General features: G+C 43.0%; 1 protein-coding gene across 1 annotated transcript in view; it reads left to right on the plus strand.

The window, feature by feature from the left end:
• LOC143139604 (transmembrane protein 71-like) overlaps positions 1-12,972 on the plus strand; it is a 19,821-nt gene extending 6,849 nt beyond the window's left edge. Inside the window, exons 4-9 of the mRNA XM_076300182.1 lie at positions 1-120; positions 4,558-4,847; positions 5,376-5,555; positions 5,682-5,754; positions 7,013-7,103; positions 8,197-12,972. The exon at positions 1-120 is cut by the window's left edge and continues 90 nt beyond it. Coding sequence (XP_076156297.1) covers positions 1-120; positions 4,558-4,847; positions 5,376-5,555; positions 5,682-5,754; positions 7,013-7,103; positions 8,197-8,220 — 778 coding nt within the window. The 3' untranslated portion in view covers positions 8,221-12,972. The remainder of the gene's footprint in view (positions 121-4,557; positions 4,848-5,375; positions 5,556-5,681; positions 5,755-7,012; positions 7,104-8,196) is intronic.
• Positions 12,973-17,329: the final 4,357 nt, after the last annotated feature.

The following is a 17,329-nucleotide window of genomic DNA, read 5'->3' on the forward strand; positions in this document are numbered from 1 at the left end:
CCGTCTCCTAGGCAACGGTTACTACGTGCTGACAGAGGACAGTTTTGCCGTTGACGACCAGGGAAACGTCACCCTCACGCCCTCCAAGACCAACGTGTCTTATAAAGAAAACCTCGTCCGGTGAGTGTGTGTGTGTGTGTGTGTGGTATATGTGGTGTATGTGTGTGTGTGTATATGTGTGTGTGGTATGTGTGGTGTGCAGGGCCTGAAGTTAACTTTTTTGGCCACCAGCCACTGTGGCAGGTGAATTTTGAAATCCACCTGCCACAGTGGTTTTTTACCAGCCAAAATTATTTTGTGCCCAAAATAAAGGTGAACGACTCAGAAAATGCATAAGAATGGTTCTTGATCTTGTACAGAATACACATTACAGTATTCAAGTAAAAGTAAAAAAGTACTTTGTTAATAAATTACTCAAGTAGGCCTAACAAGTAACTTTTTTGTAGGCCTACATTTTTATATTTTTGATGGACCTTTAAAGGGATACAAAAGTATCCTTTATGCCTATTTGCTTTTCTCCTCCTCTGTAGGCTAATCATATAGTCAAACATATTTTAAAAGCCCAATTCAAATATATTTTATTTAATATACTTTGTCATAGCCAGAATAAACATTACGTGGCTATGTATATGAAAAGCAGTCTTCCAATACATTGCAGCTGATTCTTCTGCTTTGCATTGCTAGAAGTCTGGTTATAACTTCACCATACAGACAATGTAACCTAAAAACAATGGCTATATTATGGGTAGACCTATATTTAGGCTATAATCCACTCGGGTAGAGCGACAGAGCAGGCTATCTGTTTTCTCAGCCGACCGTCTCATGTCATGTCCTGCAACATTGAGGCTACATAAATGAATGCTAGGCTTTTTCTAACTTGTATGCTCGATTTCCAGTGCATTTGCTTTGCTTGTAAATTAAGTTGTAGGCCTACTTTCCTTGTCCAATGTGATTGTTGAACGATGTTGGCCAGAAATTAATATACGGTATGTGGAAGTTTCCGTGTCATGCCATACCTCTAGTCTCGTTGGCACTCTGGCAGCCTCACCAGAAGATGCAGCAACTGGCAGGACGTCATTCGTTAACTGTAAGCTATGCGTTAGCTATAACGTTATAGAACATCTACTTCTGTCTAGTAGGCTACATAGGCCAGCCATCACTATTATAATCGCGGGGAAACGTAGCAATGCTTTCTGAAGATCCCACGCCATTGTGTACCGGGGGAGAGGTGCTCTTTTCTTCCTTGAGATACTTTCTCCAATAATAAACTTGTTCTCGTAATGAAAGGCAATTGAAAATGTAGCGGAGTAAAGAGTACATTTCCTACGGCAATCCCGACAGTGCATCTCCTTGCTCAGTGTTGTGTTGTCTTATTGGCTACCCGCCAACGTGGCAGGTAGATTGACAGTTTCACCCGCCAATCACAAAAGTTACCCGCATTTGGCGTGTGGGCGGGTGCCAATTTCATGCCCTGGTGGTGTGTGTGTGTGTGGTATATGTGGTGTGTGTGTGTGTGTGTATGTGTGTGTGTGTGTGTGTGTGTGTGTGGTGTGTGTGTGTGTGTGTGTGTGTGTGTGTATGTGTGTGTGTGAGTGTGTGTGCGTGTGTGTGTGTGTGTGTGTTAGGGCTGGGCGATAAAACTATAGCGATATGTATCGCAATAGACATGTAATCGATATCAATAAAAAATGCGTTCGATAGAACATTTGATAATTAAAAGCAACACACACCTCCCGCCTTACGTTGTCCATAAATAAATAGGCTAAATATATCTTGCATTGTAGCTAGTATGCACAACTCTACCAGAGTAGACGATAGAAGTAGGCCTACCTCAACACAGACTCTCAATGAGTCCTTGCCCCGTGCGCGCTCTCTCTCTCTCTCTCTCTCTTTTAGGTGCATCCCTCCTCAGTAGGGGTGTCACGATTCTCCAAATCCTCGATTCGATGTAATTTTCGATTTTAAAGTCACGATTCAATTCGATTTTCGATCTTTTTTAAATATTACTATTAATGCATTCCTTATATGTTATTTACTCTTTTTGGCCTTTTCTTTTTCGGGGGGCTTTTATTTTGAAACCGCTTTGAACCGTTCCAACCGCGAGGTTGTAATGTAAACAGAACTAACTTTAGGCTAAAACAGAGACGTGAACATAGTAAAATGAAACAACACAGAATGTTAATTTGATTGTTTCAGCACACTCCGAAGAGACCCAAGGTTAGTGTTCATGGAATATGTACTTATAAATATGCATTTTAAGCCTTAAAGTAACTTTGGACTGTAATTAGACCTTTTCACTTGCTAAGTTGAGTAGGCTAAGTTAGTTTTAATTGACGTGAATGAACGAATACTTCCACCGCCTTAACAATCTTTGCTTCCACACCGGTGATTTCAAAGTAGCAAGAGGGGCTTTGATTTCGGTAGGTTGGTGTGTAGGCCTATATTTTAACTGGCTGCAGCCTAAAATTAGAGGAGTGTTGATGCTGCAGTTCAGCACGTGCATGTGTGTTTGTGCGTCTTGGCATACACGCTGGACGTGACATTGGGGGTGTGGCTGCATCGTCGATTCTACTTTTAAGTTCGAAGTTCGAGAATGAGATGTAATTTCGATCGATTTCGAGATAAAATCGAAATCGTGACACCCTTACTCCTCAGCATGCGCATGTAATCCAAACATTCACAATCGTGCAAGACGACTGAATTGCTATTAAATCCGGTTAGCATCATTAGCACGCTGCACGAATTTGTTCAAAACTGTTGCATTCAAATTGACTGCTAAGTTCTATCCTCATTTCAATCCCGATGCAAATGGAAAAGCATTTTCCAAGACTCAAACGGGCCTGTCCCAAGGAGAAAAAGTATTAATTTGAAACTTAAACACACGTGGGGAAACTGAACAGTCTAACCAGTAGACTTATGATAAACTAGCAAATTACTTTGTTTACAATATTTACATATATATGCTTCAACCAGTGCTGCTCATTCAGACTTATGTGCACAATTATTTATTTGAGTGTTTTTCATGAATGTGTTGCTATTTCTTTTCCCTGTTTGCTTTGATTGATAACTGAGGTGATTCAAATCAGAGGAAGGTTAAGTTTAAAATAAAAGTGTTTAAAAGTGTTTAAATTGAACTTTTCCCTTCTGGTCCTTATCTGAAATGGGATTTTTAAAAAATCAATAATTATCGATATCGACCGATATGAAATACTTATAGCGTGATACAGTTTTCAGCCATATCGCCCAGCCCTAGTGTGTGTGTGAGTGTGTGTGTGTGTGTGTGTGTGAGTGTGTGTGCATGTGTGTGTGTGTGTGTGTGTATGTGTGTGTGTGCATGTGTGTATGTGTGTGTGAACACAGTGAATGTTTGATGGGAGTGGAGAGACTGAGGTCATCCTCTGAAATAACCACCCGGACAGCAGAGCTGGCACCTATTTGTGTGTGTGTGTGTGTGTGCATGTGTGTGTGTGTGTGTTTGCCCCTGTGTCTGTGTGTGTGCATGTGTGTGTGTGTGTGAGAGAGAGAGAAATAAGGGGACTGTGTGTGTGTTCCTATCCTCTGACACACACACACACACTGAGATATCAGCAGTGACATGGGAAGTTACGTAACAGAAGTGCTTGTGGTTTGGCTGTGTGTGTGTGTGTGTGTGTCCATGTGAGCTGTGTGTGTGTGTGTGTGTCCATGTGAGCTTAGTGTGTGTGTGTGTGTCCATGTGAGCTTTGTGTGTGTGTGTGTGTGTGTGTGTGTGTCTCTGGATATGAATGTGTGTTCATGTGCTCAGTCCATGTGAGCTTAGTGTGTGTGTGTGTGTGTCCATGTGAGCTTAGTGTGTGTGTGTGTGTGTCCATGTGAGCTTAGTGTGTGTGTGTGTGTGTCCATGTGAGCTTAGTGTGTGTGTGTGTGTGTGTGTCCATGTGAGCTTAGTGTGTGTGTGTGTGTGTCCATGTGAGCTTTGTGTGTGTGTGTGTGTCCATGTGAGCTTTGTGTGTGTGTGTGTGTGTGTCCATGTGAGCTTAGTGTGTGTGTGTGTGTGTCCATGTGAGCTTAGTGTGTGTGTGTGTGTGTGTGTGTGTCCATGTGAGCTTAGTGTGTGTGTGTGTCCATCCATGTGAGCTTAGTGTGTGTGTGTGTGTGTGTGTGTCCATGTGAGCTTAGTGTGTGTGTGTGTGTGTGTGTCCATGTGAGCTTAGTGTGTGTGTGTGTGTGTGTGTGTCCATGTGAGCTTTGTGTGTGTGTGTGTGTGTGTGTGTCCATGTGAGCTTAGTGTGTGTGTGTGTGTGTGTGTGTCCATGTGAGCTTAGTGTGTGTGTGTGTGTGTGTGTGTCCATGTGAGCTTAGTGTGTGTGTGTGTCCATGTGAGCTTAGTGTGTGTGTGTGTGTCCATGTGAGCTTAGTGTGTGTGTGTGTGTGTCCATGTGAGCTTGTAAATTCTTGATGAGTGACGATGAGAACTTCAGTTTTAATAAGGAACAAACCAGTGAGCTTATGCTTTGGTTGCTAAGACACCAGTGTTTCTCTGTGTGTGTGTGTGTGTGTGTGTGTGTGTGCGTGCAGTATATTCCGTCGCAGGCGGCGGGTGAGAAAGTCATTGGCAAGTCTTCTCAGTGACGTCAGCCAATCGTGTCAGTCGTGGCTAGGAGGGGGCGTGTTCGGTTGGACAGACTCCGCCCTCCAGGAAGAGCCGCCCACTGAGGAGTGTAGCCACACCCCCCTCCGAGATGGCCACACCTCCTTTGACCATGGTCACTCCTCCACATACGTCCGCACCCCCCTCAGAAGAGGCCACACCCCCATCCGGCTAAGCCACACCCCAGACAGGGAGTTCCCACACAGCTTCACTTATGGTAAGGGTTGCCATAGAAACCATCACTTATGGTAAGGGTTGCCATAGAAACCATCACTTATGGTAAGGGTTGCCATAGAAACCATCTGTAATGCAACAGCTGGATTTGTTGATTTGATTGATTTTTGCTATTACTGTTCAGATGTGCGATGGTCCTCACTGTGTTTGTGTTTGTGTCTGTGTGTGTGTGTGTGTGTCTTTGTGTGTCTGTGTGTGTGTGTGTGTCTGTCTGTGTGTGTGTGTATGTGTGTGTGCGTGTGTGTGTGTGTGTGTGTGTGTGTGTGTGTGTGTGTGTGTGTGTGTATGTGTGTGTGCGTGTGTCTGTGTGTGTGTGTGTATGTGTGTGTGTGTCTTTGTGTGTGTGTGTGTGTGTGTCTGTGTGTGTGTGTCTTTGTGTGTGTCTGTGTGTGTGTGTGTGTCCGTGTGTGTGTGTATGTGGGTGTCTCTGTGTGTGTGTGTGTGTCTGTGTGTGTGTGTGTGTGTCTGTGTGTGTGTGTGTGTGTGTGTGTGTGTCTGTCTGTGTGTGTAGATCCAACAGAGAATGTGTGTCCACCTGATAAGTCGAAGATTTCCCAGGAGGAGGAGTTTACTGAGGAACAGTGTCTGTCACAAGAGCAATTTGGCCAATCAGTGGGTGGATTATTGGAAGTCCCGCCTCCCACAACCTTCATCCATGACAGAAGCCCCACCCCTGTGGACACACCCCCAGGTCAGAGGTGTTGCATCACACCCGCCAATCATGACCAAGAATGGAACGCTCATTAAGATTTAACACCAGGAACATGTCTCTCTTCTCTTATGTGTGTGTGTGTGTGTGTGTGTGTGCGTGTTTCAGGCTCTCCGCTGGTGAAAGCCTTCATCCTCCTCCTCCTCCTCATGTTGTGTGTTTGCACAGCTATCTTCTCCAGGTGAGTGTGTGTTGGACTGTGTAGCCTCTTTCTCTGCAGGTGAGTGTGTTGTGTGTGTAACCCCGTTCAGACACACACTGGGATCTGGACATGGTCTAGATGTCACGCGGGTGGCCTGTATGTATGAGCACAATTGTATGCATTATTTGACCTAGACCTTTGAATTTCCCCTTGGGGATCAATAAAGTATCTATATATCTATCTATCTATCTATTTATCTATTATCACTGGGCCTGACCCTACCTGCCCCCTAGACATCACTGGGCCTGACCCTACCTGCCCCCTACCTGCCCCCTAGACATCACCCGGTCATTACCCTACCTGCCCCCTGTGGGGCTTTCCAACGAGACTACGCACTTGTCTGTACGATCAAGTATGAATATTTAAAAAAATCATGAAATGAAATCAAATTCGCCTTATTCACCCGGCGGCCATTACGAGGCTGAGGGGTACACTTGCCATACACTTGAGGGGCAGCCGTGGCCCACTGGTTAGCACTCTGGACTTGTAACCTTGAGCAAGGCACCTAACCCCTCACTGCTCCCCGAGCGCCGCTGTTGTAGCAGGCAGCTCACTGCGCCGGGATTAGTGTGTGCTTCACCTCACTGTGTGTTCACTGTGTGTGTGTTTCACTAATTCACGGATTGGGATAAATGCAGAGACCAAATATCCCTCATGGGATCGATCAAAAGAGTATATATACTATACTATACTTATTACACCTCAGTCCAGCAGATGGTGGTGGTAATGCACTCCGTTTGCAAACTGCCAAAATAAAAAGCTCACACGCCAACCTCAACCTCCTCACCCAAACCACCCGGACTATAGTGCCAACCTCAACCTCCTCACCCAAACCACCCGGACTATAGTGCCAACCTCAACCTCCTCACCCAAACCACCCGGACTATAGTGCCAACCTCAACCTCCTCACCCAAACCACCCAGACTATAGTGCCAACCTCAACCTCCTCACCCAAACCACCCGGACTATAGTGCCAACCTCAACCTCCTCACCCAAACCACCCAGACTATAGTGCCAACCTCAACCTCCTCACCTATCTACTCATGTATGAACGAGAGGGTCATGTTTGAACACTCGAGTCCGCATGAGATCTGGCCCCAATTACCAGGGCATTGTCCAGACGTCATGTTTGAAAGTGACTTGTGTGTGTGTGTGTGTGTGTGTGTGTGTGTGTGTGTGTGTGTGTGGTGTGGTGTGTGTGTGTGTTCAGCATATCTGATGATGTTATCTTCTACAGATGGTTGTTGGGAGGTGTTGTCGTGACGATAACCTTTCTCCTGGTGTCGTCATTGCGTAAAGATGTTAGGTGGAGGTGTGCAAAGACAGAGGTGAGTTACCATGGCAACCATAACTTAAAAACTTCCCCTTCAACACTTGTATGAGGTAACCATAGAAACTATCCTGTAAACATAGTGTGTGGTTACCATGGCAACACCACGGTTGTCCCAAAATTCATGCAAGAGAAGAGAATCCCTTCTTTCACTCTGAGGCTGTGTCAGCGCACAACACGCTGAGCTAGCTGGCTAATAGGCTATCCAGTCACATAACACACTGAGCTAGCTGGCTAATAGGCTATCCATTCACATAACACACTGAGCTAACCGGCTAGTAGGCTTTCCATTCACATAACACACTGAGCTAACGGCTAGTAGTCTACCCAGTCACATAATACACTGAGCTAGCTGGCTAGTAGGCTATCCATTCACATAATACACTGAGCTAGCTGGCTAATAGGCTATCCATTCACATAACACACTGAGCTAGCTGGCTAATAGGCTATCCATTCACATAACACACTGAGCTAGCTGGCTAGTAGGCTACCCAGTCACATAAAACACTGAGCTAGCCGGCTAGTAGGCTACCCAGTCACATAACACTGAGCTAGCCGGCTAGTAGGCTACCCAGTCACATAACACTGAGCTAGCCGGCTAGTAGGCTACCCAGTGACATAACACTGAGCTAGCCGGCTAGTAGTCTACCCAGTGACATAACACTGAGCTAGCTGGCTAGTAGTCTACCCAGTGACATAACACTGAGCTAGCTGGCTACCCAGTCACATAACACACTGAGCTAGCAGGCTACCCAGTCACATATAACACACTGAGCTATCAGGCTACTCAGTCACATAACACACTGAGCTAGCAGGCTACCCAGTCACATATAACACACTGAGCTAGCAGGCTACCCAGTCACATATAAGGCTATATATCCTGCTCACCCTGCCCGCACGGCACTGCTACATATTACTACACTACTACATACATATTACTACACTACTACATACATATTACTACACTACTACATATTATAAGTACTAGTAGAAGTAAAAGTAGATATAAGTATGGACTTCTTTATCTTATTTTTTGTTTTCTAGCTGAACGATATCATTTCTAATTATCATAATTTCTCCTCCTCTTGCAGGACATCACCTCCAGGAATGAATAAAAGCACACACACACACACACACACCTATCCAGATCATATACACACACACACACACCTGTCCAGATATATCATACACACACACACACACACACACCCTCCAGATGTTTACACACACACATCTGGATGCATAATGTAATCTCCCTTTCTCCCGTATAACCAATGTGAAACCAGCTTTGAGGGTAGTGCTTCTGTAGAGCAGGATGCTATTGAGGGTTGTTCCTGTGTGTGTGTGTGTGTGTGTGTGTGTGTGCGCGTGCGTGTGGGCATGTGCACATGTGTATGTTTATGAGTGTATTCATGTTCAGAGCGCTTTGCTCTCTACCAGACACACGTCTCACTGCCTGGCACGGAGGAACATGACCAAGGCCGAGGCCAGGAAGAGAAATTGGCACATAACTTTATAACATGCCTTATCAGCATAAGACCTTATGCTAACGTTAATGGCTAACGCTAATGGCTACCACATTGGCTAATGCTGACGTTAATGGCTAATGCTAATGGATAACACGTTGGCTAATGCTAACGTTAATGGCTAACGCTAATGGCTAACACATTGGCTAATGCTAATAGTTAACTTGTGGCAAATTCAGCCTCGCATCGCGCTGGGCTGCTGTATGCTCAGTGTGTGGACAAAAAGAGAGAGACAGCCAATCAGCTGAAGGGAGCTGGTCCTCATCTGGCCCAGCATGCATTGGTTCATGAGTGCGACAGCTCGGTGTGACGTGGTGTGCGGTGTCGTGAGGCACTCTGGGAGTTAGCAGCTAGTGGTTAGCCGTCCCGAGGGGACCAAGATGATCGCTACCTGCACCTCTTCTCTCCTCACCAAATATTACAGGAGTTTTGAGACTGAGGAACCATGTAGTATTTTAATCAGAAGACGTTTCTAAATGTTTTAATCAGAAGAAGTTTCTAAATGTTTTAATCAAAAGAATCTTTTTAGTGTTTTTATCAGAGGACTTGCTAACGCTCTATTTACCTGGACTGCTTTAGACTAACGCTATGCTAGGCTAAACATTTCTGAGGAAGTGTTCTAAAAGTGCCATAATAACGCTTTAAATTATCTTGAATTATATTAAGTGCCTTCATATAACACACACACACTTGGGGAGTGTGTGGTGTGTGTTTTAGCACAGGGCTAAAATATTTGACAATTTGAGAAGAGCTATAAGGACTTAACAGGGATGATGTCACTGTGACATCAGTAGAATATGTCATTAAGCTCCATAGAGTGGAGAAGGAAGCCAGAAGTGTGTAGTGTTTAACATTAACATTTTAACACTTCTTGATTCATAAGAAAAAATCTCTATAGGATGATGAATGGACTTTTTGCAAATCTGCCGTAGAACACCTAGGGATTAGGTTTGGTGAGTAAAGCAAAAATTAGGCAGACTACATCTTATCGCCTGCCTGGTGCAGCAAGTGGGACCATTGAGTGGTATCCATGGTTACAGTAGAATTTACGCTCTCCCCTCGACTTCTCATGTAACTTTAAATCACAGCCATAGTGCCTAAAACAGCTGATTTATTGCGGAGCAGCTGAGGGTTAAAGCGGAGCTAGTAATCAAGGACCTTTGTTTATATTATCCAACAGCTTGTGGATACCAAACCATCCTGTAATCGACATGTTGACTTAAGCTAACTGTAAATCAGGTAGATCAGGTCTCTAGGCCAAGTATACAGGCGAATTTGGTCTCTGCATCTATCCCATCCGTGATTTAGTGAACACACAGAGCACACAGTGAGGTGAAGCACAACAGTCATATTGTAACGGGTCTAAGGTCCACATGGAGACATCAAACACACTGATTTTATTTGTATTACTTTTATGATTTCTCGAAACCCCACTCATTTTCTCATAGGGATTTTTTCTTACAAACGAACGTGCAAAAATGCTAATCGGACGCATACAAAATGACTTCACACTCTATCAATATGGGATGTTATAATGGCATAATTAGCACGTTAATGAAGACTTATCACAGGTAAATAATGTCGCATGAAGCCTCATAGAAGGGTCATTAGGCATTTCTCTGATTGGTTGTGGCCGTTAGCAAGCAGGAAGGGTAAATAAAAAGTGTGTTATTGTGAGGGAAGAGATTAGTCAGTAGAGAGAATAATTATAGTGGTAATTATCCATGTGCAGGGGCGGACTGGGACCAAAAATCGGCCCTGGCATATTTGGCCCAAGCGGCCCTCAAATTGGTCGGGCCCACCTAATTAAATACAGAATCTTTGCATTACCCTTGAATATGTATATTTTCAACTGTCATGGAGCACTGAAAGTGATGTAGGCCTCACTCTGACTGATCAGAGGTAGGCATGGAGCACATGATCTCCATATTCAAGTAGGCTATACAAGCAATTAGAAGAGTTTCTGCTTGAATTCAAAGTATCATTTCATATTATTCAATAGGCTACATTTTCAATTGAAAGCAGCACCAAAAAAATACTGAAGCCTATGTGTAAAGAGTTAAATTACCCAGATTGTTGTAGACATTAATGTAATTTATACCAGTTATCACTGTAGGACAACTGAAACAACACAAAATAAACAGGGCTGGAAATATTTTATTCCTGTAGGCTATACTACCTACCTAAATTGCTGGTACATTTTGGAACACTATAGCTACATGAACTAATTATCTTTAGTGTCTTCCAGTTCCAGTAGCCTATCTATAGGTTATATATAGCTTAGTTGGCTTGTGCATGACTTTACGTTTTAGCTTACATTTCCGTCAGTTTACAGTCTTTTAGACACTGGACTGATCCAATAACAGCTCACGTCAGGCCCCACCCCTCCCATTTTGGCTCAGAGCCAGGATTCTGTGAGCGCATCAAAAGTTAATCGAAGTTGCCTACACAAAATTGCGGCAGGTGCCTGTAGTGACAATTGTGCAAAATTAACACCAATGTAGAAGCTTCAAAAATACAATATTGCAAGTAGGCTAGCATACTGTATGTCAGCAACATGTTGAAGTTCGTTGAGTTTGAACGAGGATGTAAGCAAGCATACAGAGCCGAGGGACAATATGTGCAGGTGGTGGAGAGTGCTCGCCCTATTGAGGCTACATGATAAGAACTCACTCACTGGTGGAGCAGGTAGGCTATGTGTGACATGCCATGCTGACGATGATGATTATAATGACTTATTAATTGCGATAATGTAATGATATGGTAATGCTAACATAGTAAGGCCGTGCTGTGATTACATATATAGCCTATTCTATCGGCCCAAAAGGTGCGTCGGCCCACCGGGAAAATGCCCGGTATGCCAGATGGCCAGTCCGCCCATGTCCATGTGTGCATATTTGTGTGTATTGGATAAGTAGCTGTTGAATCCGACCCTGTTCCAGCGGAGTTTCAGGGACAAATATTTGAAGCATTTCTTTATAAATTAATATTTAAAAACACACAGTAATAATATTAATTGTAGGCATTTAACATTAATCACAATCATAACTTTTTTTGGGCACAATGTCCCGGATTTCCACAAATCAAATGTGGCAACACTATATGTTGTGACAACACTATATGTTGTCTCAAGCCAGTTGGTATTTTACTAACTCTTAGCAAATATGGAATAGATTCACTCTCAGTGGCCTGCGGTATGATCTGTGGCTTTGCGTGATATTTTGTGAGTACATGAGCTCTTTGAGGCATGTTAGCAGTGCTAGCTGTTAGACATGCTAATGGTAGCCATAGCTACATGCCAGTGGAATGGCATACTAGTGCTAAGTGTGGCTCCGTCAGGTCTGCATCAGTGTTAGCAGTGGCTGGATCTGTGTGGTGCGTTAGCAGTAGCTTTGATCACGCTAGCATTAATGGAGTGAGCTGTAGCTAACTGTGACAGTGCCTTAGCATGTATAGTCCTAACGGTAAACGCTATGTGTAGTGTGACAGTGGCCCTCTCAGGACACTTACTGTGCTTTAAGGGAACGATCAGACAGGACGCAGTTTTTGCAGTGAGGTGCCTTTGTATGTTGTGTTTTGTTGGCAGTAAGCGTTTTGCTTATGCGCCTCGTGTTTTTTGCGCCTTGTGTTTTTTGCGCCTGCTGCACTTTGCGTTTCTGTGGAGGCGCCCTATGCGCCTTGAATTAAACCAAAATTCAACTCGAAGCAGTAAAGCGCCTGCATTTTTATGAAAACATAGTGCACTTTGCGTTTTATAAGCGGCAAAGCGCATCCTGTCTGATCGTTCCCTAACTTTGGCTAAGGCTGGCTCACGCCAGACGCTCTGCCACACACACTGCAGCCTCGTAAGGCTAGTCAGGCTAATCAGCCTCGCTGTTAAAGTGACTTGATCCTAATCAGGCTAATCAGACTCAAAGTGACTTGATCCTAATCAGGCTAATCAGACTCAAAGTGACTTGATCCTAATCCAATTGCAAGTAATAGTGTATCACCTGTAATCTGACTATTCTAAGAGCTATAATACCATTGTGTTAAAGTTATATATGTGTGTTAAAGATGTGCCACAAAGTAATATTGTGTTAAAACTCTATTTGTGGTTGTTACGAGTGGGGTGGGAATTGAGTTTTAATGTCTGTAGTGCTAGAGGGGTCATTATGGGATGGATCTCATAATATTGTATCACTAGGGGCTTTGTAAGGTCTAACTGTTAACATTTGTCCTGCAGGGGGCGTTGTAAGGTCTACCTATTATCATTTGTCCATGGGGGATGTTATAAGGCCTATCTATTATTGTCCACCAGGGGTGTCTTATGGCCGACCTGTTAGCATTTGTCCATGGGGGGGGGGGGGGGGGGGGGGGTATAAGGCCTACCAGTTATCATTTCTCCATGGATGGCTTGTAAGGCCTATCTGTTATTGTCCAGCAGGTGGCGCTATAAGGCCTATCTGTTATTGTCCAGCAGGTGGCGCTATAAGGCCTGTCTGTTTTGTCATGTTAGTTGCATGTATACCACACAGCATGGGCAGTGTCATGGGGTGGAGGTATGTTGGGGAATGTGCTTACTGGTGATGATGAATCAAGTTCCCAATGCCATCTATGTTTCCGATTGGCTGAATAGTGTATTGCTTTCTGATTGGCTGAATAGATTGTTGTTCCAGTGTTGAGCAGTTCTGGCTGGACCTCAGAGACACCCCACGGGTGTGTTCTAAAGCCCCAGATACCCCACGGGTGTATTCTAAAGCCCCAGATACCCCACGGGTGTATTCTAATGCCCCAGATACCTCACGGGTGTATTCTAATGCCCCAGATACCCCACGGGTGTATTCTAATGCCCCGTACGCCCCTGCTGTGTGGTGAGCACTGAGAGTGGACGCTTAAAGCCGATGGCCGAGTCGCTCCTCTCCTATCCAGTCATGTGTGAAGTGAAGTGGACCCACTGGACAGTGATGTGTGGAGTGGACCCACTGGACGAGTGAGCAAGCAAACTGAACACTGAAATAGTTTCAGATGCATTCAAACAGAGAACCTGTGATTGGCAGCATTTAAGCAGAGGCACCTCCCTTCGGATGTGATACAATCTAATTGGACAATCTTGTGATTATTATCAAAATTGTGGCCATATAGATAGATAGATATATAGATACTTTATTGATCCCCAAGGGCAAATGCAAGAATATGATTGGACGACTCCAGCAGCCACTTTCAGCGTTCAGCTCTCCGTGTGTTTTTGAAGTGTTTTGTGGAAGACCATTCGACTCACAGACGATACACTCTTGTTTATCTTTTTGGAGGTTGACTCTGTCAGTGCCAGATTGAATCTGTCTGAAAAATAAAGCCTTTTACACCAACTGTGTGTGTGTGTGTTAAATGAATTATGTGTATGTGTGTGAGTGTGTGAGAGAGAGAGAGTGAAATTAACTGAGGGTGGGTGTGTGGGGTTTTGCTGCCACCTGCTGTATGACTACTGAGTTGCACATTAACGTCTCCATGTGTGACACACACTCACAATCATGTCATGTGTAATACACATTCACTCATGTCATGTAACACACATTCAGTCATGTCATGTAACACACACTCAGTCATGTCGTGTGTAATATACATTCAGTCATGTCATGTGTAACACACACTCAGTCATGTCGTGTGTAATACACATTCAGTCATGTCATGTAACACACATTCAGTCATGTCATGTAACACACATTCAGTCATGTCATGTAACACACACTCAGTCATGTCGTGTGTAATACACATTCAGTCATGTCATGTAACACACATTCAGTCATGTCATGTAACACACACTCAGTCATGTCGTGTGTAATACACACTCAGTCATGTCGTGTGTAATACACACTCAGTCATGTCATGTGTAACACTCTGTCATGTCATGTAACACACACTCTCAGTCATGTCGTGTGTAACACACACTCAGTCATGTTGTGTAACACACATACTCAGTCATGTCATGTAACACACATTCAGTCATGTCATGTAACACACATTCAGTCATGTCATGTAACACACACTCAGTCATGTCGTGTGTAATACACATTCAGTCATGTCATGTAACACACATTCAGTCATGTCATGTAACACACACTCAGTCATGTCGTGTGTAATACACACTCAGTCATGTCATGTGTAACACTCTGTCATGTCATGTAACACACACTCTCAGTCATGTCGTGTGTAACACACACTCAGTCATGTTGTGTAACACACATACTCAGTCATGTCATGTGTAGCACACACTCAAGTCATGTCATGTTTGTCCTCCTTTGACACGACGCTCCAGGCGGTAGTTAAGGCAGAGGCATGAAGTCATACACTCTCTACTTTTAAACACATAACACATTTGAAGTTTCTTTACATTTTAAATCATTCTTTAAATGCAATAATATGGTATACAATAGTGAAGTTTATTTTCACTAGTTTAGTTTTTCAATAGTTAATAGTTAATCATTATTATTTAATGATTACTTATTACTTATTATTTACTGGAATAATTCAAGCTCTGGTGATGATTCTCCGTTATAAAATGCTCCATGGTCACGGGGAAGTTGGAAACTACACCATCAGCTGACATTCACCACAGAGCTAGATTTTTACATCAATAAACAGTAAATAAACTACTCATAATTGAGTTATCCTATTTTGTACACTGCAGTGAAAATGTTTTACATTTTTAGAATTTTCATTCCGAAAATAAATAACAATTTAAAGTGCATTGCTTCCATTATAACGGTGGCAAAGATAGCAGTATTATATAGTGTTATAGTATTATATTATATATGCTATAGTAAGAATTAGTCTTAATTTCGTCAGACTAGACGAGAGGAAATATGTTCGTCAACGACCTTTTTTTTCATGACTAAGACGAGACGATAGTAATGTCCTGAAACACTGACTAAGACTATCTTAAGATGCATTATTGTTGACGAAAAAAGACAAAACTAAAATGTTTTGCATGAAATAAAAACTAAGATAAAATCTCTCTTCATTTTCGTCTACAAAATGAAAAGACAGAATATCTAGCTGTTACGTTTTCAAAATATTCCAAATGAGTTCATACGCAACAGCTTTTCTGTAGCTAGTCTACGTGCTGTTGCTGCAAACCTGTGGCTGCAACACGAAACTACATGGAACAAGTACACTGGAGATTTCTGCCAGAGTTAGCAAGCTAACTACCTAAGCTTTATGCCACAATGCTACATACCCAGAAGTTGAAGCTTCTCTCATACAAATTGTGAGGCAGCCGTGGCCCACTGGTTAGCACTCTGGACTTGTAACCGGAGGGTTGCCGGTTCGAGCCCCGACCAGTGGGCTGCGGCTGAAGTGCCCTTGAGCAAGGCTCCCCGAGCGCCGCCATTGTAGCAGGCAGCTCACTGCGCCGGGATTAGTGTGTGCTTCACCTCACTGTGTGTTCACTGTGTGCTGTTTGTGTTTCACTAATTCACCATTGGGTTAAATGCAGAGACCAAATTTCCCTCACGGGATCAAAAAAGTATATATACTTATACTTATACATCCCCCAGAATGTCCATACGAAAATGTTCATCATGTAATGTCAACTATTTAACTAGTTAGACTGATGATGCAAAGTTTGCTAGCAAGTAAGCTAATATGGAAAGTTCGCTAGCAAGTTAGCTATGGCTAAGATGGAGAGTCTGTTTGGGGAATGTGTTGTGTTTGGGCGCATATCGCCATCTAGCGAGGCGGAGTAAAACATTAATACTTTGGCCTATGACAGTGTTTCTCAAACTTTTTCAGTTTCAGGACCACTTAACTAACCCTAGCTAAAAAAAAAAAAAGATTAGACTTACTTTAACAGTAGCCTATAATTATTCTACACAATAGGCCTACTCACTGAACCACCTTGCTTATTGTCTTTGCACTTTGCTTATTGTGTGGATTCATACTGTATGATTTAAACTGGCATATCTTACTTACATAGACAGTGTTGCAGAACTGTTTTTACATACAAGTTGTTTCAATATTGCAAACAACTCATTTAGTGTTAATTTTGTCAACTATTTTTAATTTAGTCTTAGTCTTGTGACGAAATGTCCTTTTTAGTCTTTGTCATATTTAGTCATTCAAATATCATTTTTGTTAGTCAAGTTTTAGTCGACTAAAAGTCTCGTCATTTTAGTCTAGTTTTAGTCAAAAGAAAACTAAAGGTATCTTAGTCTTAGTCAGTTTTAGTCAACACATTTTAGTCTTTTTTTTATAACAAATTATTTCTGATTACCATTTGAGTCAAATAGTGTTTTACACATCTCAATTTTCCAACAATATTGTGTGTCCACAGGGCTACTCGTCTGTTATAATTACTCATTCTGATTTTTTGTCAGTCAGTATGTTTACATGCACAGGTAAGTCGAGCTACAGTTATAGCTCGGCTGGGATTTGACCATAGACAGTAAAAGATTTGAATGGACCACTGTCATATTCGTAGACCAGTGTTTCTCAAAGTGTGGTCCGGGGATCACTGGTGGTCCGCAAGATATCCCAAGTAGTCCGCGAGCAGACTTGGTAAAATATAATATATATTAAGAATGTGAGGTAATGTTGATGTTGGAAGTAAGGAACTCGGGGCAATTGCTCTGTAGCTAGCTTAGCCACTTTTTAGAGTTCTGTAGCTAGCTTAGCCACTTTTTAGAGTTCTGTAGCTAGCTTAGCCACTTTTTAGAGTTCT

The sequence above is a fragment of the Alosa pseudoharengus genome, unplaced genomic scaffold (assembly GCF_046254945.1).
Source record: "Alosa pseudoharengus isolate Yale_2024_CS ecotype anadromous, Long Island Sound unplaced genomic scaffold, YU_APseudo_1.1 YU_APseudo_1.1_scf_22, whole genome shotgun sequence".
NCBI lineage: Eukaryota > Metazoa > Chordata > Actinopteri > Clupeiformes > Clupeidae > Alosa > Alosa pseudoharengus.